The 27832-nt window shown below is 44.2% G+C and overlaps 1 protein-coding gene across 4 annotated transcripts in view; it reads left to right on the top strand.

Annotated features, from left to right (window-relative positions):
• Positions 1 to 1581: 1581 nt before the first annotated feature.
• The window catches only part of ecel1 (endothelin converting enzyme-like 1), a 53713-nt gene continuing 27462 nt past the window's right edge, over positions 1582 to 27832 (top strand). For 2 of the 4 annotated variants that reach the window (XM_079559507.1, XM_079559505.1), the window contains exons 1-9: positions 1582 to 1763; positions 12072 to 12196; positions 12356 to 12567; positions 14839 to 15273; positions 15530 to 15776; positions 16303 to 16371; positions 16576 to 16686; positions 17258 to 17350; positions 18624 to 18748. In XM_079559507.1, the coding sequence (XP_079415633.1) occupies positions 12395 to 12567; positions 14839 to 15273; positions 15530 to 15776; positions 16303 to 16371; positions 16576 to 16686; positions 17258 to 17350; positions 18624 to 18748 (1253 nt within the window). In that variant the 5' untranslated portion in view covers positions 1582 to 1763; positions 12072 to 12196; positions 12356 to 12394. Of the gene's footprint in view, positions 1764 to 12071; positions 12197 to 12355; positions 12568 to 14832; positions 15274 to 15529; positions 15777 to 16302; positions 16372 to 16575; positions 16687 to 17257; positions 17351 to 18623; positions 18749 to 27832 lie in introns of all 4 variants that reach the window. The other 2 variants (XM_079559506.1, XM_079559504.1) reach the window with 1 other exon arrangement.

Below are 27832 nucleotides of genomic sequence, written 5' to 3'. Positions count from 1 at the left end.
GTCTCTTTAAAAACCTCTGACCCTTTCCGACACGCCCCCTCCACACGCTGTCTGTGGCATCACAACAACACTCCGCTCGTTGTCTCAACTGTATTGAAACTACGATCGGTGCATTTTAATTTTTATTGTTGGAAAGGACCTACTGTTTATCACTTTGTGAACAATGGCCACACAGGATATTATTTGGAGACGAACCTTCCACACCGGACGCTTGGAAGGGGCTCTTGCCTGAAAAATAACTGCTGTTTGGAGGCTATCTCTTTGCATCTGCCATGCCCTATGGATCTCTAACTATACCCCCATGGACGACACCAGGATCTGCAGGAGCCCATACGATTCAAAGACGGACATTATCTGTGCAAGTGGACAATGGTTTTTCGAGGTTACCCCGTTAGCTTGTTATAATCGACTACAGCTCATTGTTGATGAAAAGTCTGTAATAAACCACAAATGTGTAAAGCCAGGCTCATTGTGTGATCATCGTAAAGGCTGCTTCGAGTAGTTGCCGGCTTTATTGACGTTATTTGTGCATAATATGCTGCCTGTTTTCAATGAATGTTGTGAAGGTGAAGGTTGTTAGCTTGTCGCGGCTAATAGTGCCTTAGCTCCGAGAGAAACCACTCGGCTACGACTCACTGTAGATGAAATGTGAGCAATAAACTACACAATCAACAAGCCAGGCTCCGTGTGTGATCATCATAAAGGCTGCTTCAAGCAGTTGCCTGTTTTAGTGACGTTTTCAATGCATAATATGCTTGTATTCAGTGAATTTTCCCGTTAGCTTGTCGCGGCTAGCTTGTTAGCTCCGGGAGAAAACCACTCGGCTATGACCCATTGTAGATGAAATGTGAGCAATAAACTTCCAAATCAACAAGCCTGGCTCCGTGTGTGATCATTGTTAAACGGTTCTTTATGTGTGTGGTGGTTTTATTGACTTTATGTGTGCATATCTCTCGTTTTCACGTGATGACTCGAGGTTTAGCTTAGCATTAGCTTTCTCCGGAGGCTCTGTGCATCATCAAGGCCCAGCGCAGAACCAGACACTGAAATAAGCGTTCTTGTCACCGGTTTTAATCCTGGGTGTTTCGGTAACAGAAACACTGATGTGTGTCTTTGTAAAAGTCTGCTGTGGCTCCGGTTCACAACACATGAAGCTAAACCTCCATGATGACTCTGTTTACATCTTAGGGCTAGACACTGCGGGGAGGGGGTTCTGCTGAGGAGCAGTGGTTGGTTACTCGGCTGGTGACGAAAGGTCGGAGGCGTATCCTGGAGGTCGAGGGCGTTTCCTGAAGGAATCAGGCGTTTTATCCCTAAAATGGCTGCCATCAGAGTTTCTACAGATTACTCGAAAATACGTGAATGTGCCAAGGCAACACTTCAGGCATGGTTTTAATGAGGGAATGACTTAATAACATGATGTAAAGCTTGAAAAAGTCGATTTTGCATAATAGGCCCCCTTTAATGAAACCCCTCCTTCACTCTCTCTCTCTCTCTCTCTCTCTCTCTCTCTCTCTCTCTCTCTCTCTCTCTCTCTCTCTCTCTCCCCCCTCTCCCTCGCTCACCTCTGTGCCTCTCCGCGCACGCTGGTACTTGGGAGGCTGTGCGCTGTAGCGGCGGCACAGCGCTGGAGACGCGGACAGCGGAGCGTTTATTCCAGCCGGGACCGTCACTGGACTGCTCCTTCTTTCCTATATATCGCACTTCCCCGAAGCACTTTTCATCACGTTCACACTGAGAGGATCTCGGTTTCTCTGTGAGAGGTGAGCGTTTTAACTCAAGTTTGCCCGCGTGTTGGATTGACCTCATGTACGTTTAGCTGAGTGGCATTTACGCGGTTCAACCGTCCTTTGATAGATTTTGTGAAAGGGAGAGAGTAACCTTTACGCGAAGGAGCAACTCTGTGGTTTAACTTGAGAGTCACGTCGCGCGTAATGCCACAGCAGCGGCCGGGTTCGTGCGCGCTGATGAGAGGGAGGATGCCGCTGTCTTTGGCTTTGTCAGAGTTGTCCAAATGCTTTACGCGTGAGCTGAAAGGTGCCGCGGTGCCAATGCCACTGGGGAGCTGTTGGCATTCTGTTGGCACACTTGAGACTGGACGCGTTTTCCATATTGGGCATTTGTTTTTGATGGTTGATGGCAGGGCAATTACGAAGACAAATGCCGATACGCAAACTTTTCTTCTTCTTCTGGCAAACAAGTAGACTGAGGGGGGAAAGCGGATTGTCTAATTGAACATTGCGATTCAAAAGTGAGATATTTCGATATTTTTGCTAAACTTGTCACATTTTCATCGCATTTTTGTTGTGTTTTCGTCACGTTGTTGTTTTCACTTTTTGTCGCGTTTTCGTCACAGTTTGTGGCTTCATCGCAGTTTCATTGCATTTAAAAAATGAAATGCGGCCAAAACTTAACCAAAACAAAGCAATGAATGCATGACATAAATGCAACAAAAATGCAATGAAACAAAAACATGACACAAAACGGGAAACATCTTAGATCAGTTTGGTTGGTCTTAGCTTTCAAATGAGGCGTTACACTGGCCTAAAGGCCTAAAAGCTCCATCTCAGTGATTTCTTTTTTTTTTTTTTTACATATTGTGCCTTCAAACGATATGGATATTGCATCATGTAACATGCAATATCATCAATTTTGCGATATACCGTGCAGTCCAGAGTCAAACAAACAATGTTCCCTCCAAGATTGTAAAGCAAGAAGGACAAACAATAAAGGATCTCACCCTTTAACAAAACTCTAAACCTAAACCAAGTCTTAGACAAGGATTAAGTTCGATTCAAAACTTCTCTCCCCAAAACATACTATTGTGTATACTTCCCCACATCGTGCGTCTAGTCAACATCTCGATGGCATGGCAACAGATTAAAAGTCTGATGAAATGGAACATTTAAAAGACGAAATGAATTATTCCCAGAGACCAAATATATTGCGTACTAAAAGTCTGACTGTAAGTCTCCCATGATCCAATTTCACTGGAAGTTTTTGCGCTCGCTCCTGCAGATTTACACACCTACACTTTTCAGATCCAGCCCAGAGTCTTTTCCTCCCTCCTCTCTCCCCCCCTCTCTCCCCTGCCCCTCTCTCTCTCCCTCTCTCTCTCTCTTGCCTTGTGCACCGTTTATCAGTTTTACTGCGCTGTTGCCTGTAGTCATTATTAGACTATACATCCTGAAGGTACACAGTGCACTTTAATAATCTCCAAATCAGGGGGAAAACACGTCTGAGCGCCAACATCGCGTTCACGGAGTTTTGCATGGTCATTCTGAAAATCTGATTAATGACAATTAAAGGTCAAAAATGTGTATTTCGTATGTGGCCGTAAGAGTAATTGCACTTGTCTCTATCAGCAAAGAGGTCATGGCTCAGATCGCCCAAGTTGGTCGCAAACAGAAGCAACGTCCAGCGTCATTTGCATCCCCCAAGCCTGGATAAATCGACACATACAAATCACTTCACCTTGGCCACTTCCGCCTCAATTTTGAGACAAGCGAGTAATCTCCAAACCGCGGTCGTACTTTCTCGCGCACTCGCATTTCTCGTTCACAAAATACCCGCAATGTTTCTAATAGCTTCACAAAGGGGCACTTGCTCATAACACAAGTCCAACAAGTTTCCGATACGGGACGTGTGAGCCGTGTGACCAATGCGAGGCGCTGCAGCAGACTCTGGCAGTGGGCGATAAGCGCGGCGAGAGGGTCGGACCGTATATATATGCTCCCCCGTACACCCCCCCCCTTCCCCCCCGGCTCCGGAGCAGCCGCTGTGACCGCTCTGATTACGGGGATAATAAACCCATTTATAGAGGGCTTTCAGGTGACGTCGAGGCACGCCCAGGAGATAAAGGAGCAGGGTTCCCTCTCTAAAGCCCTTATTTCAAAATATCATCAACCCATCGGTTAGACTTGATGTATTGAAGAGCAGGGTTTGGCACAAAGCGGTGCAGGGATGACAAACAAGCTACAAGTGGGCGAAGCAGGTATGCCATGGAAAAGTCTATAAATGAAATGTATTTGTGGTTTATTTTTGGCTTTTCAAACTACACTGGACACCTTAGCCTTGGTACGTCTTATTGTGTAACTAAATAATCCCTGAATTTAAAGTCCCTGTACCTGATTGTTATGTTTGCATCTTCACCATGAGCATGTCACTGTTCAGCTGTTTTTTTGTGGTCCAATCTCAGTCCTAACGTTTGTAACACGACTCAATTCTTCACCAGGACGAGTGTATAAGCAGGTTTCACAACTTTCAGGGAGTCACGGAAATGTACAACAACAACTCTCCTAGCAGATGGATAAAAAAGGCTTTGTCGCTTGATGCACCGTGACTACACAACTGACTACCTTTACAATACAACCGAAGACGAAACACATTATATTCTACTACTAGACAGGCCTTTAAGATGATGAGAAATACAGAAAAAGTTGGTGGTGAAAAGTGTAAGGGTTCCAAAATAAAAAGGATACACTGACAGTTACCAGCAGATACGCTAATCTGGAGAGGGTTTCTCTGTGTGATGTTTATCGGAGCGTGGGCTCGCGTTTTGAGTTAATTTAGCAGAGCGCAGCGCCTTTAAAGTTGAGATAATACGCAGCCTGTTTTGAAATGTCGTGCTTCACAGGTGCAAGCCTCATTCATTCTTAGTCCTCTCGGCTTTTCCATTTCCGTATCACTTCATTCCACCACTTAGCTTTTCTTAAAAGTAAATTAAATGCAAGAGGCCTTGAACTGACAGCAGGCAAATCAATCCATAAAACCTATAATCATTAATTATTGAGATTCAAAGCGAAGAGTGCAGATGAAATACTTTACTGTGTCATGTATATTCATGGTTAAACAAAACTGTTTTCAGCCCGGATTTGAGCATCGTCAGAGTTGAGGCCTGTCTCAGATCTTGTGGAAGACGGTTCTAGATTTCCGCTTGGCACTGGCTCAGAGACGGGCCGTGACTCCCTAGGGAAGGATTGAATGGAAATAATTCCAGTAAACACTACTTTCTTTATATTCCAATTGCGAGACCGCTGAAGTGATTTTTTTTGTCCGTAATTCAATCTTTCCACACTAATAGCCCCATTATCCTCACAGACTGATGTCGGTCTCAGCACATTGTATGGCTGTGCGCCGAAGTGTCTTTTCCCTAATGCCATTGTGTGCCTGGGCTAACATTTGCGCTCAGTCTGTGACATATGTGCCCCCTCTCGCCCGGGACACTGTGAGGCGTCTCTGTAATGATTCCCCATTGATCCTGCTGTGGATTTATCACGGAGCTTAGGGAGGCCGGACACACCCTCTTTATTATACAGTCCGGTAACTCTCCCCCATATGCTGCTGCTGCTAACGACCTTCCTGCCGCCCCGGACCACAGCTTGGGATGTTGTGGTTTGAAAAGATCTAATCTGACGAGTTTTTTGTTTAATGAGAACACTGCATATTCAGTCTTCTCCTGATGAGCTAAAACCACTGATCACTTTGGCACTGAAATGGGACAGCGTGACTTCCTGTTAGCCAGCGATTGTTGTTTTTTTGCCTCTTTTAAACAGCTTCACTCCAGTCGTTGAGCTCTGCCAGCATTTATATCCATATAAGGTTGCCAGTTAAACTATCAGTCACACCTTGCATATGACCAATAACTCCTTGAGGAAGACCCTTAATGGCTTGAACTGTGCAGGTAGGCTACACTTCAATGCGTGGCGTTGATACAGAAGCGGAGAGGCTGAAGAGGCTGATGGTTTTACTGCTGTGGTGGAGATACAGCTTAAATCGTAGGATTGAAGGACCTACACTTGACATTATTTTCTTTTGGTATGGAAACATTCTTTTTCCCCCCCATAGAAGTATGTTGTAAAAGTTGTCATTTGTGAAAAAATAAATAAACTGATGAGTGAAGTTTGCATTGTACTGAAGCCTGGAAGACTAATTTCAGCATCATCTACCTCCAATGATCACATCTGCAGGGGTCAAACCTCCGCCTGAGCCCATCAGCGCAGAGCCACACCTTTGTCGCAACCAGTCATCATCCGCGATCCTGCGTTTAAGCTCCAGCGTTCATGGCTCGTCAGCTTCCCAGCTGTGCTGCGACCCACCTCCACCCCTTCACCACCTCTTCTATCCACGGGTTCACACTGCTACATCCTTCACTGGTCTCCCATAACACCACCAGTGTCCAGGCTCTGAGGAAGACATCCCTATCTGTAACCCATCCATACTAACTATAATCCATATATCCATGTCTATTGCTGGGGTCTGATCACCAAAATATTTATGTCAATAGGCAAGGCAAGGCATGTTTTTTATACCGTACATTTCGTATACAAGGCAACTCATTTTCTAATCACTGCTTTTGTTGATGTTGCGTCTGGTCAACCCAAATAGTCAATATATGACTAAAAAGGGTTTACCTTTTTTCTCACATATTGACTGAAGGACGGCCATGATGGTAAAAATGGCCAGTTCATCACATTTTCACTAAAAAGGTTAAAAATTAGGTATGGTGCCTTTAAGGAGAGAAAAGAATTACTTCAGATGGGATTGTCTGAAAGGTTTAACTAAGTTTGACTGATAGTGACCTATGAAATCAATAGTCTTGTGCCTCAGTGTTGACAGGTTGAGTTAAGATAGCTTTAAAGTATAGGGCTACACAGTGCATGGACACATTACTATCGCAATATCAATCAATGCCCAAATCTCATGAAGCCACAATTTCACAAAATCACCAAATTTGACTGAGATTGACACCGTTCCTACCAGCAGAGGGCACATTATCATGGTGAATCTGCCTCACCATCGTGGATCTGCCTTGGCTCCAGGTCTGCAGCTTTCTATTACTGGCTCTATAGTGCCTGTAGTTTGTTTTTACTGTTCAATTCTTACAGAGACATGATTTCAAATGAGACTTCCTAAATGTTTTGTTAGTCTATTTAAGCCCCATATGCAGGATATGTCCACTTAAAGCAAAACATTTGTTGTCATCATTACTAAAATGTTTAATTAATATGGTAGATTCTTTATCAACCGCACCCAATTACACTGTTGCACTCCCACCCCTTCACAGCCCATGACCCACATGTTGAAACCCCCTTTTAGTCCAGCTGAGTAAAAATGTCATCCTGCAAAGACTTTTACGCCATTTCCCCCCATCCAACCCTCCATTGATGCCTGTCAATGCATCTCCATATCTTTTGTTGTTGAGAGAGCTGTGCATGCTCGAGTCTAGTATAAGTATAACTCACTACATTAGGCCCTGTCATGTTAAGTAAACACCCATTCATCACACGTGGCTTCTCCCAGCGACGGTCTGGCCACAAGAGGCAGTCCATTAGCCCAACAATGGTCATCCGCTAATCCCGCACTCCCCCAGCATCGTCATCTGTTATCGTGCTTAAAAGAGCAGTGACACTCCAGATGCGTGTGGGACTGTTTTATGGAGATTGAGAGCCCCGGAGTACATATTATATGTTTCAAGGAAAAAGCCAGCCATATTCCAGCAAGTTATCAGTGTTTGTGAATGCGGTGAATACATGCAGGAGGTGTGTGCCGCGGCTGGAGCAGAAGACTGATGGATTATGGGCTAAATTGATGATGACAGTGATGAGAAACGTCCTTGGATTTGTCTATTTTATCACAAATTATGAATAATTAAAGCTGCGTAAACTCCCAATAGAAGCACAGATGCAATTTGTGACCTTCTGTGATTTTTTTTTGCTAATTCTTCGGGAAATCAGGTGTTTAGAGCAGCTTACCACCGCCGAGTGTGGAGTGAACTGAAAAGTTGTCCCTTGTAAAGCCCTTTGGCTTGACTTGTGCCATGTGAAAAGCCACATTCAAACAAGATATTCTTCCCCTTCCTTTCATACCACAAGGCAAGAAAGGAAAACTATAGATCAATTTAAATTTTCATGCATCACTCACTCACTTCTACAAGAGCCACCCACTTATTGTTTTTATGCACAAACTTGAAATCATAATTTACACACACTTCCCAAAACTTTATTCTCCCTCTTTCATTGTACTGGGCACATACTCAGATCCAGAAAACTATATTGGTCCCAAAGGGCAACAGTTCAGATGAGATCAACAATAATTCTATAATAATAATAGAATATGTTTCAAATCGTAGTATTACTTAATAAACACACTCCCTTCAGAATACAACAGTTCAGTGACAGAGGGGACAAAAGAGCTGAAGAAACGATTAGTTTTCCAAGAAGGAACATAAAAACAACGTCCAGAAGGCATGAGCGATAACTGAGGACAGAGCCTGGAGAGGCTGACCCAAGATACATTAACAGTAGCTTCTTTAGCGCCAGCTCCTCCCATACAGAATGTAAGTCTCTTTTTAACTCCAACTCCTTTTAAAGCAGGTTTTGATCATGTTTTGCAGTTTGTTTGTTTTTTATCTTTCACAGACAAACCCTTGAACCAGCAAACAAATAAAACATTTAAGGGGCCCTCAGTGTAAGATCAATAACCATGTCTTTGGGTTTTGAGATGTTTAAATCAAGATAGTTACTATCACACCATTGGACAAGCTCTGCCAGCGCAGGCCTATGGCTGATTTCAGATGCTGAAAGTATAAGGACACCAGGACCTGTTCTTCTAAGCCCAGCAATTGTCCATGTACAGTATGAACAGGAGGGGGGACAGAACACACCCCTGAGGGATTCAGGCTAATTCATTCTTACTTTTAAAAACATTTATCACCACACGTGATACAAAAAGTGAACACATTTTTATTTGCCACTGCAGTTTTATATAAAGTCATATATTCACCAGAAATCTTATTTTTGCTGCATACTGTGACTGAAAATGTTTTACTCTAAAGTGCGCTTTTGACCGAAGAGTGAAACACTTTGTTTTGAGACTTATCCAGCAAAGACAATAGTCTGGAACATTATCCTATAACACTTGAGGAAAAAGTAGAATCCTTCATGCAAGGACACAGCAACAGTATATGGCCTGACGAACAAACTTCCAGTTATAAAGTTGCCCCTCATCTTTTTCACTCCCATTACTGGCTTTTCAGTCTGCAAGTAAACAACCCCGAAAGGCAATCACTCTGAGACTCGCTGAAGCTACATCAGACGGTGATTTGATTACAGAGCTGAGTCACAGAAATATATTAAAGATACAAGCTGAAAATGCCCGGGAGCGGTAAATTAACATGAGTCAGCATGATCTCACACTTGCGTAGGCCAAACGCCGCATTTGTAAAGATGAAGGACATTGGTCCTGGATAACGCCTGATTTAACTCTGGGCAGATGTCAAATGTGGTATGACCCTGTGACCATCTGGAGAGATTACAATATTGTGATCAAGAGCTTTCCCCTAATGCAGCTCTTTGCTCAAATGCCGTCAACTTTTATCCACACGCTATAATCCTATTGGTCAGCATCTGTCCTGCACTGAGCGAGCGACAGACACATAAACACACTGTATTTAGGTTGAGTGTCCTGAGTTAAGGTGCTTTATTTTAAGTCTGTTCGCTCTCTACTCATCTTTCAGTTGGGAACAAATGGAGTCTAATCTTCACCTTGAAGGGTTTATTAATTACTGGTTCAATGTTTCTCCAAAGATTTATATGGAGATTGAAACTTCAAGTTCAATTTTCTTAAAATGTATTTCTCTCACATTGTGGTGACCACATCTCATCTTAACGTATACAGCATCACTATATTTTCCACTCTTACTCTGCTTTATCCTCAGATTGTGTATCCATAAATATAGGGCATTTTGGCAAGTTTTACCAATAATGCCTTGATTTATTTTTTGAAAACATGAAACATTGAGAATATGCAATACATTTCATTCGTACATTCATGTCAGTAATATTGCTGATCTAAATGTAAGACTTTCTGTCAGTAATCTATATTTCAAATTTGTCTCTTTTTGTCCATTTTTGCCTGCTGTGAGACGCAAGAATATGGTACTTGGAAAAGCTTCAATTTTCTCAAGAGGTACTCAATGTGGAAAGTCTGAGAATCACTATATTCAAGCTTAACACCAGCAGTGAAGAGGATCTCCAGTACTTCTTAAAAAGATACTTTATAGTAAACCACTAACCACTGCTGTATCAGGAATCGATGTCCCCCTAATCCACTCTGTGTTGTAATGAGGAAGGCTGCTCTTTCATCATGTTTACCTCGCGCTTTAGTTGTCCATCTCTGTCTCGCGTCTGTCTTATCGGCGCCTGATGGCGGCGGTTTGAGCTTGTTAGACTCATTGATGCTGAAGTTTGCTATTCTCTCTGGAGATAACAGGGATCAATGCTCTCAGATCAGCGAAGCGCCTTTCGACAAGTTTACTGCATCCAACTATAGGAAAACACTCACAGCCGAGCGGCACCAGGGGATAGGGGCCAGAGACAGTTTACAGGTGTCCACGGGCTACAGGGAGATGAAGCAAAAACTGAGGAAGCAAATGATGAGGAACAGTTATCAGGACTAAAGTTGATTTTTGGAGCTTTTCTTGCTTTTTTTTTATCCCCATCAAAATCATAGCTGGAGCAGGTTTTGGGGCTTTTTCCTTGTTTACATCGTGCTGCCTTGTGTTTTTCCTTTAGCATAGGCTTTGATAAGCTCGATCAGTCAAACTAAAAACTCTTTATTCCATCATGAGTTAAGCACATGTTATTCTACATAACATCACCATTGGCCACAGGTGTTTGTCCAGCTCACATAGGGCCCACCTAATGCACCGGGTCTGGAGTTACAAGATCTCAGTGTGCTCCTATTAAGTGGAAAAGTCTACGCTATAGTCTGCGTTTAGAAACATGTCTATTGTTCATGTCAGAGGTACGGGATCGGTTCAGGACTGGACCATTTATTGTCAAAGCCAATGATGGGTGGCAAAAAGGCAACATTTGCATCGTGTAGGTCCAGTCTGTTTTGGGTTTTGTTCCCAGATTGCCTGAATGTGCCAAAACCTTAAAGGGATATTTCAGGATTTTTGACACAGGGCCTCATTTCCTAGTTATCCAGAGTGTTGTTGATTTCTGGACATTTATACAGACATTTATATCGATAGTCTGGTGGTATAAGTGATTTGCCTCAGGTGCACTGTGCTTGGGTCATTCTGTTTTTAACGCAGTCTACTAGTTATCATAGACATGCGCTAGCCTAGCACTAGCCTAGCACCACTAAGCTCTTCAAATATAAGGACTGCATGAATGAATATCTCCAGAAATCAACAACACTCTGGATAACTAGGAAATGAGGCCCTATGTCAAAAATCCTGAAATATCCCTTTAAGGTTTTGGCACATTCAGGCAATCTGGGAACAAAAACCAAAACAGACTGGACTCCACACCCATCATTGGCTTCGACAATAAATAGTCCAGTCCTGAACCGATCCCGTACCTCTGACATGAACAATAGACATAGTTGCTTTAATTTAAATGCAAAAACCTGTATTAAGCACAAGTTAATATCATGTTTCTAAACGCAGACTATAGCGAAGACTTTACCACTTAATAGGAGAGCACAGAGATGTCAAAAAACCCTGAAATATCCCTTGTTCATATATTAGCAATATATGTGACGTGTATTTCCTATAAGGACACCTTGTCAGCATGCGCTGCTTCTTAACTGTCTCATCTGAGGGGATTGCAGACCATCAATTTTATTTCTCCTCACAGAGAATATTCATTTAAGCAGCTGTAGCGATAAATTAGCCTCCAAACAAAGCATCGCGTTTGATTCTCGTAAAAATCTTGAACTATATTTTTAAAAATTGAATGGCAGGTGTGAAAAGATACTTAGGTACAGAAAAACGGTGTAAGCTGGCTCCCATTGTCTTGGAATTTAACTGGGCACCATAATGTTAGACAACAAGGTGTTTCTATGTAGCAATTGAAAGTTTCGTTGCATTTTTCCACTCAAGCTGAACCAACCAAAAGTTGAGAGTTACCTGAGGACACGTTCTCCCTGTGGGACCACCGTCACCATCCATCCCACTTCAGGACCAAAAGTATTAGCCTGTGTCCTTCTATTGTGTTGAATAGTGTGGCTCTTCCTCCCTGTCTGAAGGCTTTCTCTTCTGTTTGCGCTTCTATCGACAGGTGAATCACAATCGGTCAGCGGGGGGGACGAGGGACGAGGGCCGGGGACTCAACCGATGGAGAAGAGGCACAGAGACAGAGGATGAGAGGAGCAGAAGACCATTCATAAACAGGAAAGACTAAACGTAAGTATAAAGCAGTAAAGTATATTTTTGCTTTACCATAATTGAGAGAAAAAAATCGAGACAAAATCTAATAACTGACAACACATTTCCAATCTTTGTCTACTTTGTTTACTCTATCGACGGTATGGCCAGATTTTGTGAGTTGTCTATTTGTAACAGGAGGAGGAGTTATGATTCAGCGCTGAGCTCGGCGGCACCATGGAGAAGACCTACTCTCTCACTGCACATTATGACGAGTTCCAGGAGGTGAAGTATGGCGGGCGCTACAGCAGTGACATCCTCAGTAACGGCATGACTCTTCACCTGGGCGGCAGCCTGGACCGGCACGCAGCACGGGGCAGGGGCAACACCTGGCCCTCCAACAAGCAGAGGTGTGTATAGCTATAGAACATTTCAGTTTTTTTCTCACCAGTGGGACTTTCCTGGTCACATAAAACGTCTACAGCACTATGAACATTAAAATAAGCAGAAAAGGACCAACCAAACCAGTTAAATCGCGTGACTTTGCTTCTATTTGGTCGCTGGAAACACTTACAATCAGTCGCTCACATGTGCTCACTTCAGGAGGAGCCGCTGCTGCTGGGCGATTCTGAGAAAACCTCTGGGTTGTGAACTTAAAACAAACCTCGCCCTGCTTTCATCCCTCCTGCCTCTCCCGGACACTCGGAGATGCCCTCCCCATCACTGCCTCATAACCTCCTGCCTCTGGTTGTGAGGAAATCTCCTTGTTTGCTCGCTCTCAAACCCAACTCATACAGCCTGCAAACATCATTTCATATTCTTAAGGCCTGTTTCATATTATTTCAATATTACATGTGTGTGTGTGTCTGTGTTTTCATGACTTTATGGAAGCGTATAATTCCTCTGATTGAAATGCCTGGGTCTGCAAGGCATTCTCATACAACCGCAGCTGGTGCGTTGTCATGAAGCTTTTCCTCCTCTTTTCAGACGGTGCTTCCGTTCCTCTTGTGTCTTTATGATGTAGCAGAGGTGAAGTTATGTTGCACCAAATTCAGACAGATGATCTTCCGTGTCCTTTTGCCTGAGTGTGGCTCTTTTATACTTCAGCAGCAACTCCTCATGACGTGCTGGACACACGTGGGAGCAGTGAGTTTGTAGCAGCTGCAGATCCGTGGACGAGGCGCTTATGTGCACCTGCTGCAAAAAGTCACAAAATCATAGGAACAATATATTTATTACGTGGAAGACGGAGACTGAAGGAGGTCGGGTGTCGTCTGTTTCCTGGTGTTGTGTATGGATGAACCATTCACAGCGCTTGCGTTCTGCAGCACTTGACACCGCGCTCACACCAGAAATAAGGCTCTATCCAAGACTTATATTTTCAGAAACTTTGTAAGCACGAAGCCAGCTTAGTAAATGTGTGCGTCCACATGGGTCGACTCAGGTCTGTGAAAACGGCGCAATTCATCTTCCAGGCCTGTGTGAGGCGCTGTGACGCGATCACAGGTAATCGAACGACATGCGTAGTAAACATATGTGGAATGTAAACAGTGACAATGAAACTGATTAAAGGATTTGTGATCTACAGAAGAGATGAGGAGGCGAGTTTATTCTTCAGGCGTTGCCGCTCCGGCCGGCCGTCATCTTGCCGCTCACCTGTGTGTTTGCGGAGGCTTCGTTCAGGTCGCCAGGCAGCGTAGGGAATGAATGGAAGCTCATCGCTCTCTTCTCTTCTCTAACGTCCCAATCAAATCAATGAATTGTGTTTTATTTTCTTTCTGAGTAGCAACATTATTGAATGTTGTAACACTTCGTAGTCCCACCTCTGTCCTCAAAATGCCGCCACGAACTACTGTGTGATTTCATTGGAAACGCATAAATCGAAGACTTGGTCACCTAAAGGTCAGCACACACTGCACGACTTTTATGCCCGATTTTGCTGTAATTCTCAGTCGCGCCGAGTCTTCTTGAGTCGTGGCTAGTCGAAGGCAGTCGCACAGAGTCGGCTCGCCTAGTGTGGGGGGGAGTCACGACTGGACTCGCGTTCGAATCGTGTAGTGTGGGCAGCAGAAAGACGCGACTAGACTCCGGTCGTAGGAAATCAAACAAGCTCGCCTCTCTCTGCTTTCTCCACTGTCTCCTCCCCCATCTCGGGGCACCATCTAAGTTTCTTATTAAATCCACTGAAATACATCCCGCTTCTTCATGCCGCCGACTTTTATCCAACCATTTGACAGAACTATAGTTCTAGTTAAGTTGAAGGCTTCGTAGTAGCAGTAGCCGAGCACTGCGATGTTGTGACATTGTTGACACCGTTGACCAATCGGGACACGCACGTTTTCCCACACTCACAGGCCTATCTTTGCGGATTTAAAGCTTTTTTGAAGCCGGAGGAGAAATGAAGCGGTAGAGAGGACAGACGCGCTGTTCAGGATCGTGTAGTGCGTTCGCTCTTACTATTCTCAGTGTTTAAGTGTGAACCCCCAGACGTTCTATAATCGCACTGAATCCAGTCGTGTAGTGTGGACCCCCCTTTCCATATAAAATCGTTTAAGACTAGAAAAGTCATGTAGTGTGTGCTGACCTATACACAATATTTGGAAAATTCTTGACAAAATGCATAAATTAATATTATTTCATGAGTAACACTGGGGTAAATGTTGTATCGCCCCAAGGAGCAGAGACCTGAGCAGCAGCAGCAGCAATGGCGGCCTCCCTCGATGGAGCCGGAGAGAGATCTGCCTGCTCTCGGCGTTGGTGTTTGCGGCCGGGATGTGCGTGATCTTGGGGAGCATGTTGGCGCTGAAGTACATTTCTCTGGACGCACAGCAGGACCCTCAGTGCAGGCAGGACTGTCAGAAGAAGCGCTCTTTGCTCCGAGCGGCGCGCTTCGTCCAGGCCAACATAGACCCGACCATTCAGCCCTGTGAGGACTTCTACTCCTTCGCCTGCGGGGGCTGGCTGCGTCGCCACGGGATACCGGAGGACAAACTGAGCTACGGCATCATCACCGCCATCGGGGAGCACAACGAGGAGAAACTACAGCGCCTCCTGCTGGAACCAATCAGGCGGCGCGGCACGGAGTCAGCAGAGCGCAAAGTCAAGGAGTTCTACAGGTACCAGTCCTTTCTTTTAAACAAGTTACAAAACACATAGGCCTACAGTCCGTCACTTGTTTAGTATATTTTGGTTTGGCACCAGGATTCACCTCAGGGTAAACATGGACAAATAGTGTGTCCTATTTTCATAATACTATTACATGTGGACAGCGTGATTTTCCTCGCTATCACCAAGCCATTACTCTGCTGTAAAGTTAAGTGCTGCCAATTCCATTCTGATTGCGATTTCCTGTCGCTGTCCTATTTCCCGCAGATCCTGTGTGAACATAGAGGAAATCGACGCGCTGGGCTCGGAGCCCATGGTGGAGGTGATTGACAGCTGTGGGGGGTGGGACCAAGCATCAGTGCAGCACACAGCGGGCTGGATGACCGAGGGCGCCCCCCAGAGGCCGGACATCAACGAAATGCTGTACAGAACACAGGGGGTCTACAGTACGGCCGTGTTCTTCTCACTCACTGTCAACGTGGACGACAAGAACTCCTCCCGGAACGCCATCAGGGTGAGACGGGTTTGAAGTATACGCAGCAATCGGTGACAAAAACGGTTTTAAAATATGAGGCACCTTTTTGTCTTTTTTGACCAATGTTTCGAGGGGCTCAAGCAAGGCTTAATGTGTTATGGCTTGATTTACTAAGCCAGGTGCTACTGTGAAGCACTTTGGTCAAAGTTGTTTAGCCTGTAAATATGCTATACAAATAAACTTGAATTGAATGAATTGCCAGTACCACACATGGGATTTTAAAGTGTTGCACCAAGTTTATCATCAGAATTAGAATCAGAATAGATTTATTGCCATTGTCAGAACCTGTTTATGTAATTAGTGTCACAATCTGATTTAAAAAATGATTTTGTCTGTGGCCTTTTAGCACGCACTATCTCTCTAGTCTTAGCAGATACCACATTCTACAAACATTACTTATAGCATACAAAATGCTTTGAGGTAAATAGGCCAGAAACGGTTGGAACATTATACATACTATGTAGTGGCACACCATCATAAAAGAAATGTGTTGTCCCTGGACCAGGTGGACCAGGAGGGACTGACACTGCCGGAGAGAAGCCTCTATTTGGGACAGGACGAGGACAGCGTCAAAGTAAAGCAATTTTCCTATTACATTATTAAATCATCCTTTCTCCTCTTCTTTATGCCCCTCTGTGGCCCCTTCACCTGCCCCTGTCAGTGCTTTTGTTAACCCCTCCATTAGCCCAATGTCTCATCGTCATGGGGATTACTGAAACTGCCCCCCCCCCCCATACCCCTCGCCTGTTAACCCTGGTGGTGATGTCACTTTTGACAGATTTTGGCAGCGTACAAGGCCCTGATGGAGAGGCTGCTGAGCATGCTGGGAGCTCACAACGCCACGCAGAAATCTAAAGAGATCATTCAGCTGGAGACGCGTCTCGCCAATGTGAGTAATACAGACGCGTGCTTCATAAATCTTTGTGGCTGTTTGATTAAGTATTATAAAGGTCAAGCTTTATTGCAGTTTTAACACTAGTATGCAGTAAACCTGCTCATAGCAGAAATACTGTATAGTAGAGGACTAATGCTTATCATTTCTGGGACGTTTGATATTATTCACACTTGTGAGTTTCTGAGGCCCTTCACTAGCTACACCTGTGTAGGAATCCTGGCATTGTCATCTTGGAATATGCCCATGCCATCAGTGAAGAAAAAGTCCATTCATGGAATAACCATTCAGGATGAGCAGGTAGTCAGCTGAACTGAACTGAACTAGACCTGACCAACTGCAGTGTCTCCAGACCAGAACAGTTAGTTAAATCCAGTTGACAACCTAGTTTTTTGGTCAGGCAGTGTGTGATATGAATGGACACCACAGTGGCAGTTAGCACTCATGCTTCACAGCAAGGAGGTTGTTCGATCCCAGGGCAGGATGAGGCCTCCTTGTGCCTGAAAAGGCTCCTCCAGCTGTTCCTCCCATGTATTTTTCAAAGTTGGGCTCAATGTGCTGTTTCCAGATCACTATATCCGAGTATGACGACCAAAGAAAGGACATCAGCACCATGTACAACCGCATCACCATCCGGCAGCTGCAGAAGATCGCCCCCAGTGTGAGTGCCCCACTATACAAGAGACACCAGCTTTTATTCCATGTCGGACTTGATTTATTTCGATATTTATCTCATTGTGCTGGACTCATTTTTTGTCTCTCCTTCGTAGACTACCATTGTGCCAGGATGAGTATGTTTTAATGAGTGTGTGTGCTTGATCTTTTAACCATGATGCAATGCTATGTCCTCGTCCATCATATACTTAATCTTAAAGTCTCCAAAAGTAGTTTATAAAGCTTGAATAATGCAAATGTATTGGACCATTAAGTGTATATACTTCATACACCCTGACACCTATGGAAAAAGTATTGTTCTCACTGATTTCATTCACAACGGCAAGACTTGACAGATTAAGACTTGCTCTCCAGCTGAGCATTTTAAGCAAAGAGCGCCACCCGGGGGACAGACACACACGCCCACACATACTTATATTGCATGCACTCAAGTACACACCATACCCAAGTGAGTCACACAAAAGCTGTCCTCCCCGCAGCGCAGACAGAAGGGAACCGCAGTGAAATGAAAAAGAGGTGGGCTCGAGAGAAAGGCAGAAAATGAGGAGACACTGGGAGGCGTCTGGGGAGAGCGAGGGCAGAGGCGCACCGGCGAGAGGAAGAGGAGAAAGAGTGAAAAGAACAGAGGAGCCTGAAGATGAGAGGGGGTGCAGCCATATAGGGGCAGACGGAACTTTGAATGTGGCTTAAAAGCATCAGACACAAAGAAAACGTGAGAAAGAAAGACGAGAGCAACATTTAAGAACAAAACAGAGAGGCTTTCAAGTAGCTTTGTGCACTTTTTTCCCCGGCAGTGGCTAGATTTAAATACTTTCTTGTGAATTTAAATACCTTGACCACGGTGTTCTTGCAAAAGTTGGAACCTTACTCAAACTTTGCACACCAGTGATAACAGGAATTTGCTTTCCTTTTGACGACACTACTATGGAAGTAGAACATTTACTTGGATGAATAATTGACAAACTTCCACCACTATAAAATGGACAAAGACATGATGGCAGCCGACTCATTGAGCATCTATGACACCTCCTTCTACCGCCTGAGTGTGCCTGTGTTCGTTGGGAGCAACTTAAATCCTTAAAGCCACACATTGCAAAACATTCCAGGCTATACCGTATGTTGTTTTGCCACAAGATCAACTGAACTGACGTAGAACCCGATGACAGACACCTAATATGTCCCTATGTCTCGCCCACTATCACAAATCACAAATAACTCAGCTATTGGTTGAAATGTTGAAATGAATTTTGTCTCCACAGTTCCATTGGAAGCGTTTGCTGGACCGGATCTTCCATGATAACTTCTCCGAGGATGAGGAGATCGTCGTCCTGGCCACAGACTACATCCAGAAGGTGTCAGATATCGTCAACACCACTTCGAAACGGTAAGACAAGTTTTTTTTTTTTACAGCATAACTTAATATATAGAGAGACTGGCGGCAGTTTGGACCTGGTGCCAACTCGCTGACAGGAAATATGACGCTTGAATATAAGTGCCAACATTGGCTGCCTCAACACTGGAAGTTTGGATTATACTGGTTGAAGTTCTGCTCTACACGTTCACATATTCTTGATGATGCCTTTCACGTATGATGTTAAAAATGAATGAACAGATAACATTACATGCACGGGGAGGTCACGCAGACTCCAATATTACTTTCTCTGTATGGGGCCAGCAAAGGCATTTCACTATTCAGCTGCAGTGTGCTCCTTATTTTCACAAGATTTATTTAGTTAAATCTCCTTTAACACTCACTCGCGCTATGTGAACTGTGCAGCCAAGCCATGTATGTTTTTGAACAGTAAATCCTTGAAAAAGACTGCTCTCCTCGGGGGCAAACAGACTGAGAAGTGAATGAGTGAAGGGCGGGGCTGCGGCGGTCCAGCCAAATCAATAGGACCTGATGCATGTGTTTTTGAACGGGTCTTTCACTCAAGTAGAATAAGTGTTTTTCTGTGGGTTCGTTTTAAGCCTGTCACTGCAATTTGGACTCTTGTTGTTTACGAGATGGATAAGCGTGTCTTGTTTATGGATTTATGTGGAAGAAATTATTCTGTGAATGTATTTACTGCTATTAGAAGTATATACTGTAAGAAAACTGTCTTGGGAAGTTTTGCCTCCCACCTCAAGAGGCTTCGTCAGCCCTAATGATCTTCTAGCAGTTTAAAAATACACTCTGCAAGTGAGACCAAAACTTACTACTTCATTGTTATGTTTCCAGCCAGCTGAAAATATAGCAATGAAGTCTCTTGAGGTGAGAGGCGAATCGTTCTCAAAGCTGAAGCCCTTTCAGTGGCCCTTTCAGTTAGTCAAATAAACGAATAAATGAAGTTGGCAATTCAATCCTATCTCTGACTACTGCACACTGGTGTTGTGTCCTTGGTCAAGACACCTCAGCCTTCACATTCACATGAAAAATGGAGATGCTTGGAAGCACGCATACCCAACAAAGTTCAGATGCATAAACAATGCTAAAAAAAATGTAATGGTGGGGATATTATGCAAACTCGACCTTTTAGAGCTTTATTTTTTAACCGTATCACACTGTGGCTCCCTCATGAAATACTTGGAGATGTGTTTTCTGAGCCACTCGTGATGTTTGAATCAAAGTCCAGAGACGCCTGCTCATCCAATTTCTCCAATTTCCCCCGAACTCCAACGTCCGACAGCGCAGGTTTGTTTTGATGGGGAGTGAGGGGTCAGACTCTATCAACATAGCATTTTCTACCTATCCAAATGCGACGTATCAAGATATTCAAACCCCTCCTTGTTGTCACGCTGCCGGTGGGGGGCGCGCGCTCTTACGCCGGGAGGCTGATAGGCTTCAAGGCTCGAGCTGCAAGCCGCTGACAGCTCGCCGATAGCCACTGTACTCCTGCACCAAATAGACCCCGCACTCAAAGGCCTCGCGCATGGCTGCTCGGGCCGGGTGACTGGCAGGAGGATTACGGGGCTGTCATCTCTGTCGGGGGCTCGGATCGGCGCCTATCTCCCCAACAGCGTAACCTTTTTGGACATTTCGGTAATTTCATGTCTGAGCGGCCCACAGTGGGATGGATGCGTCCGAGGCGGAATACATGACAGACGCTTTTTTTTTTTTTTGCAGGGTTAGCAGTTTTCTCGGTGAGAGGAGGTGATGCATCGATCAGCGGCGTGCACCTGTAGGAACTAAGGGAAGTCGATGAGTTGATGAAAACGTTTGTTAAAGAACTCAAAGAGGATATTGATTTACTGATGAGGGAATAAACTATCACCTTAATTGACTTGACTGGCTCTCCGCAAGGCCTCTGTCCAGAAGGTTTCGACACAGGATACACTATATTATAATCCTTTGACAAGAAATACTACACTATACTATACAACACTCTTCTTGCTGTGGCTAAACTTGACTATTGTCCTTGTAGTGTTGCTGGGGCATCCAATTAGAAGCAGTGAGTCAATTTCCTAGGTCTTATGGTGAGGAACATAGCATTTCACCTATAAACAAGTTTTGTGTTGATGGAGGAAACCAGAGCGTCTTCTTTTCTTTAGAGAATTGTTGACAGGAATAAAAAAAAGAAAGCTTCTATAACCTGTACGCTTCCAATAATACTCCTACAGGTTTAAAAAACAATCTGGATTCCACTTTTGCTTGAGGGAAACACTCGATTCCGTCTCATACGGCGTGACAGTGGTGTCTTCCAGAGTCCATTTACCATGCGCTGCCTGCTCCCCGTCACCGCTCAGTCTGCCGCCAGCCCACGTCGGCGCGGGGGTCAAAACAATCCTCCGCTAAAACAAACAATATCCTGGATTGTCTCTTGAATTTAATCCGTGCACTTCATCTTCCCCAAACGCCGGGGCTGCCGCAGCAAAGCCGCGCGTGGTGGAAGAAACCAAAAAAACGAACCAATTTGAGTCGCACAAACAAAGCGGATATGACACAAAGGTAGTCACTTTGTAGGACGGGATTTGGAAGGCAGAGAGAAATAAGTTGGGATGTTGTTAGGGTTGGTTATAGAACATTCTGCACTGTTATAGCTTCTATTCTATTCACTCTCAATATATGAGAGTGTGCATAATGTTACACATGTGCAGAGCTATGCTGGGAAACAAACTTTGGTTGTCTCTTTTCCATAAAGTACTCCACTATTAGAGGTTAGATTTTAGGAGATATCATGCATGAGAGTCGGGTTCGGGTCGGGTCGGGTTTTAATTATTATTATTATTATTATTATTATTTTTTAAATCTCAAATAAGATACACGCATCACCTTTTTAGTTTCATTAATACGAAATCTGATCATAACCTTCTTTAAAATGGACGAATAGCAGCACGAGCAGAGCATGCAGTGCACATTTGAACGTGGCCCAGCCCCCGCCCGCAGCGTCAGGTCTGACTCTGCAGCACTCCACGCACGGGCTGTCCGGTCTGGTCTTCTGCAGACCTTTTGGGCAGAGCTGCATGTGTGCGCGAGCCCATCCCACCCTCCCCCACCCCCGCCGCGAGGCGCCGCGCTTCTGGCAGCAATAAAATTAAAAAATAACGTTGGGTTTATTTCGGGCTCGGGTCTACATTTTACGATAATTGGTCGGGCTCGGGTCGGGTCGGGCTTTATGCCCGCGGGCTCGGGTCGGGTCGGGCTGAATTTTTTAGGCCCGATCTAATCTCTATCCACTATGTTCTTCCTGGGGCCTATAGTGTTATATGCTAAACACAAACATTCTCAAAGCCCATAATGCAACACTTGATCAATTCTGGGTTTATTGTGTGCAGAGTTGCAGACCACAGTTTAAACTTAAGTTTGTTTTCACTGTGTTGCTCCCATTTCAGCCTGCAGAGGGAGCTCCAGGCAAAAATCATGTCCAGCCCAAGGCCCTATGTCACTATCTTATCCTTACATCGACATTATTTCAAATTAAATTAAAGCATAAAATATCTTAAAGTTCTTATTCTACCATCTTTTTCTTAGTTTGTCTGCTTTTTGGTACTTTGTTCAGTTTGTGGTTTGTTGAGATGGGATATTTTATTGAACTAATTGGTTGCTAACTGCCAAGGTAAGGCATAAAGTTGCTAGGTGCTGGGCATAAAGTTGGCTCTGAATATTACAGTTGTATGTGTAATGTTTTTTCCGCATTTGAAAGCCTTTGTTATTGGACCGTCCTAAAATCAGACAGCAGAAATGATTTGCCTCCTGGCGCCCCCATTTACGTGTTTACAGTAGAAAGTTTGTATAGCTCCTCTCATGGGAGGATGGTTGTCTCAGAAGTAAATCAATCAAGTGAAGTGAAAGATTGTTAATTGTTGTAGCTTGTAGAGATCCAAACATTTACTGAAAAACTTTATCAAACAATATAGAATCATCACTTTCCCAATAATTAATGAGCTTCTTCTTGCACGCGCATCTGTCAGACACTGCAAACTCTATCTACTTCTCATCTCTCTCTTTGTCATCTCTAAAACACAAGAACACTCGGCTCTGCCTCCGTCTCATCGGGCGATCTGTAATCCCTTTTGTAAAAGTACATCTTGCTTACATCTGCCACATTAGCGCGCCTCGTCTCTGTGCTCAGGTTTGCCGAGCACATCGCTTCCCCGCGTTGTTTACCAATCTCCCCTTTTGAAAGTCTGGTCCATCCGTCCCACCCCCCCGTTGTTGCTTTAATAATATATCCAACACTCCAATCCAATCACGAGTGTTCGCGAGGCCCTTTGTTCACTTCCTCCACCTGTGCCTCTCCGACATCCCGTCTCTACTGTCTGTCTGCGCCATCACTCACGACGCGCTAACGCTCTCTGTCAGGACACCAGGCTGACGGGGAGCTTTTGCAGCAGAACCGCAGATTTCAGCCGCTGATTAGAGTACTGTCTGTAAGGCTTTGTGTTTGGGGGGCATTACTAAACATATTTAATTATAGTTGTATCCAAAGAACGATATGACTTGAATGAGTCTTATTCCATTTCCATTTGCATTTTTATGTAGCGCCGATCGATAACAGCATGTACGTATGACTTGGACTCCGTTCTTGTTTTACTTGGGACACAACATAATTCAGAATTCAATGTAGACTTTGCCTGTTCTCCCCGTGCTTCTGTTTCCTCTGGGTGCCAGTTTTGCCAGTCAATCCAAAACATGCACGATAAGATCATTCTCCACCTATGTACTCCTGAACACACACTTACAGTGGGAGGTAAGTGCATGGAATTTCTCACATTTCTGCTTAAATTGGTCATAAAATGAAGCCTAGGCATTAATTCAACCTGGGAGACTTAATTTCAGCATCAACAAACCTCCAGCCAATGATTGCTTCCGTGAGGGCACACCTCCACCTCACCCCATCAGCGTTAGAGCCACACCTCCGTAGCAGCCAATCATCGCCCTCGGTCCCACTTTTAAGCCTCCAGCAATCATGGATCATTCGCTTTCCAGCTGCGCTGTGACCCACCTCCGCCCCATATCCACCTCTTCTGCCTTTGGTTTCTACCTGCTGCATCTTCACGGGCCTCCATACCACCACCAGTGTCCAGGCCCCGAGGAAGACATCCCTAACTCTAAGTGTTCGTCCAATCAGACATCAATGCATACATCGATGTCTACTGCCGGGGTCTGATCGCCAAAACAAAATACATGTCAATAAATCTTCCTAATTGCCACTTTTTGTCTGCTTGAGTCTATCCAGGTTGAAATGTGGTATGATCTTCATCAAAATCATAAGAATGAATAAACAGTGTCTTAAACTTATACCACCTAAACAATTGCATGATCCATTTTTCCTCCACACATGGCGTTGTGTGTTCCCAAATTATTCAACTTTGGGTTAATCAGTCCACAGAATATTTTGCCAGTAGTGCAGTGGAGCGTCCAAGTGCTCATTTGTAAACCAAAGTTAGAAAGAAAAATAGTTTTGCTAAAGGAGGAACACAAGGCAGCGCGATATAAACGAGGTAAAGAATGTGAGGCTGCCGCTATGTTTTGCTTGTAATAAACCACGCCTCAGTTGTCGTCTGCCAGTGGCGCAGTCACATGGCGATACAGATGCACATTATGCAAGACGATCATCGCGTTTGGAGCAACAGGCCCAAGATCTTTTCTGCGGTTGCTCTGTGCTCTTGACAGGTTGCCACAGACACAGACAACACAGCCAACTGCCTCTACCTTTCATAGTTGTGATGAATTGTGATACAAATGAGAATAAGTATCATTTTATTGGAGAAAAAAAAGAAGCGTGCTGATTGCATCTATTTCGTGAATGTTGCATCATTAATTTGCAGGAAGTCTATCAGATTTGAGAGTTCTTACAACACTGACTTTTACAGTCTCAAAAGATCAAAATCGTAAACTCTCCCAGAGTCTGATATTTCAGAGAAGAGGATACTTTATCTCAAATTACGGATAACAGTACTTCTCCATTTCCATTTCTATTTCCTCTTAGCGAGATCCTCCTGCTACACACTCAAATGAAATGACTCAAATTGACGTTTAAGATGTAAAGTGGAGCTTAGAGACCCCCAGATCTGGTTCCGGTGCCAAAAGAGGAAGATAACATTGTCCAAAGTCCTTGCACTGCATCTCATTGACTTGCTGCTTTTCGGCACATTTTATGATACATCTTTGAAATGTTCTATTATCACACTAAAAGTCTGTCTTCCACAGCGACAGTGGCTCAGACTGGGTTGAATTTTGATTTCAAAGCCATTGTTATTGTGTTGAACCAGTTGACTATAACTGTTTTCAAATACGGGTTTGCGCGACATGACAGAAAGCATGGCATCAATACAAATCGACAACGTATTGAACTGATCAGGAAAAAAAGACTTTTATGGCAGGGCAAATGGATATTTGGAAAGTGCTATACACTTATGGTCACACCAACCCAATATCCTCCTGTCTGGAGCAGAGCATGATTTCGGTGAGAACAACACCATCGATCGTAGGAAGAGATTGTTGGAGCTTCGGTGGACCTCGTTTTTGGCAATTGTGTTTGTTGTGTCTGAGTCTCTGTTTGGCCAAATGCTCCATTCACAAACCAATCCATCGACCAATGCAACTTTAAATCGAGCAGAAAAAAAAAAAAGGGGGGAACCTTAGCTTTAATTTGCTGCCATCTTAAGAGATGCAGTAATCTGGTCTGTTTAATCCATTGATGAGATTGGATTTGGAAAAGCTTATAAAATAGTGAGTGAAACACAAGTTTAGAAAAGGGATCTCAGCACACTTTAACCTCTAGCGCCACCTGCTGCTGTTGAACCTTATTAACTCTTCTGCTCATGTCAGGTCTCCACTGTTTAAAAATGTTCATAAATTGAAGAAACACAAGGACACCTTTCCATGACGGAAATAACCTCAACATTACAAACAGTGCCACATAAGTTTGCCGCAGCATTTCTCCTCTTACTCTTACATAATCTTACATTAAGCTAATTATAGTCTGAAATGCATTATGTTCCTTCTTTTTCAACACGCGCATTCACTACAAGCATTAAGAATCCACAAAGAGCCGCCTTATTTCCCGTGGGGCGCAGCTCATTAGCAACACTTATATTACGAGGACTCTGTTAAAAACTGCCCAGCCTTGTCACATCAAGGGGCCTTTTTGTAGCCACCTGTTACTCATGCATAACAAAGACCACGCTACAGGCAAAGTACGGGCTCCAAAATGCCTGCGCTGGGGAGCGGAGCACTCACACCAGGGCGGTCTTAGCAGGAGCTGGGTCTCGCTGTGCACAAATCTGGATCCAAAAAATGAAAACGTCCTCTTTGCCATCCCATTTCTGCTGTGTTCAAAACGTAATTTGTGCTTTTAAAGTTGATTTTTGCATTCAATTGCAGGAGTTCCCAGCTGGTTGTGCAACACTGCAGTATTTAAGGAAGTTTGATTGGAGTAAAACGTTTTTTGAATTTCTAACTTGAAGGGGATGGCAAGAGTTGCTTCTGAGCAGATTATTCTCTAATCGCCCAAACTGCTTAGTTCTGATGTGTTCACTATTGTCTCTGGCACTGGCGTGGGGCGTGATGGTATTTGTAGTTGTGATCATCACAAGCCTTCTGAAAACCCCTTTGGTTATAGTTTATAAGCAGCAATTCAATATTTGTTACTTCTCTTACAACTACTACTTTTTTGTTTTTGTACCTGTCCCATAGAGACCCACTAGTGCACAGACTCATTGACTGGGGCTCAGGGCTCGGATGTCACAGGTCAGGAGAAGTCCACTTCCAGCAGATGGACCGCACTAATGGACCGCAGAGGAGGGCTTTGGTGCTTTAGCCCCAGTGCTCACTGGTTCACATAGTCCATACCAATAGCACAGGTTTGGAGATGTGACGTTGTGGAGGGCAGTGGGAAGTGAGGAGAGATTGCGTAACACGGAAAAGTTTGAGTGTGTGTCAAAGAAGTGAATGGAGATAAGATACACAGGTGAACAATAACAACACTGAAGGGATAGTGTACAAATGGACTCTGATGATGGGGAGTTTTATAAAGGATGCTGGATACATAAGTTCATTGAGGGCATTGTGGGTAATACCAAATAAATTATTGCGTTACAGGAGGCAGATTGGTATATTGTCGTAAAAAGGAAGAGAAATACTGATAGTATGGCACAGGGGCTGAGTGGTTTGTACTTTTGCCTCCTGGGTTAGAGTTTGCCAACCCTCCCCATGTTTGGGCGAATGTCCTTTGGGCATGGTGGTGCAGTGATCAGTGCTCTCGCTTCACAGGAACAAGACCAAAAAAATGATCATCAACTTTGGCAAGAAAAAGATCATTCTCCAGCCAGTCAATATACATTATCAGGGCGTTGAACGGGTGCACACATGCAATTATCTATGTGTCCACCTGGATGACAATATGAATTGGAACATCAACACAGAGTGCCTCCACAAAAAGGGTCAGACCAGGCTCTCTTTTCTGAAGAGACTGAAGTCCTTTGATGCCTGTAATCAACCTCCTCTCTATGTTTTATCAATCTCTTTTTTTTTTTTTATGCTGTTATCTGCTGGGGCAATAACATCGCTGTCAAAAACTATAACAAGCTGGTTAAGAGGGTTGGGTCAGTGGTTGGGGTGTCACTGGACTCTGTCAAGGTAGTGGTTGGTCTCTGTCTGCTCAGAGGAGTAATAGATCTGATAATTTCCTCTCCATGTTCTGTAGGACTGAGCACTTTGGGAGAGACCAGCTACAATTCGATTTCATAATGATCATTATTAATGTAAATGTGTGGACAAGTATTTATTATATCTATTGTCTTTTTATCCGTGTTTGCTACTCTATCCATCCATTCATCAATCTGTCCATCCATCCAGCCTTCTATCCATCCATCTATTCATCCATCCATCGGGTTGTAGGTTCAGTTCTGAGGTGGAGTCTTTTTTGTGGAGTCTGCATGCTCCCCCTGTGTCTGCATAGGTATCCTCCGATTGCTCTGCTAGCAAGGGGGGGCCAGGACTCCTCTGAGAAAGAGATTTTGATCCTCGGTTGGACTTTCGTGG

The sequence above is a fragment of the Gobius niger genome (genome assembly GCF_951799975.1).
Source record: "Gobius niger genome assembly, chromosome: 1".
Lineage (NCBI taxonomy): Eukaryota > Metazoa > Chordata > Actinopteri > Gobiiformes > Gobiidae > Gobius > Gobius niger.
Note: the sequence above shows the minus strand (reverse complement) of the source record. Positions and strands in the feature narration are given on the sequence as shown.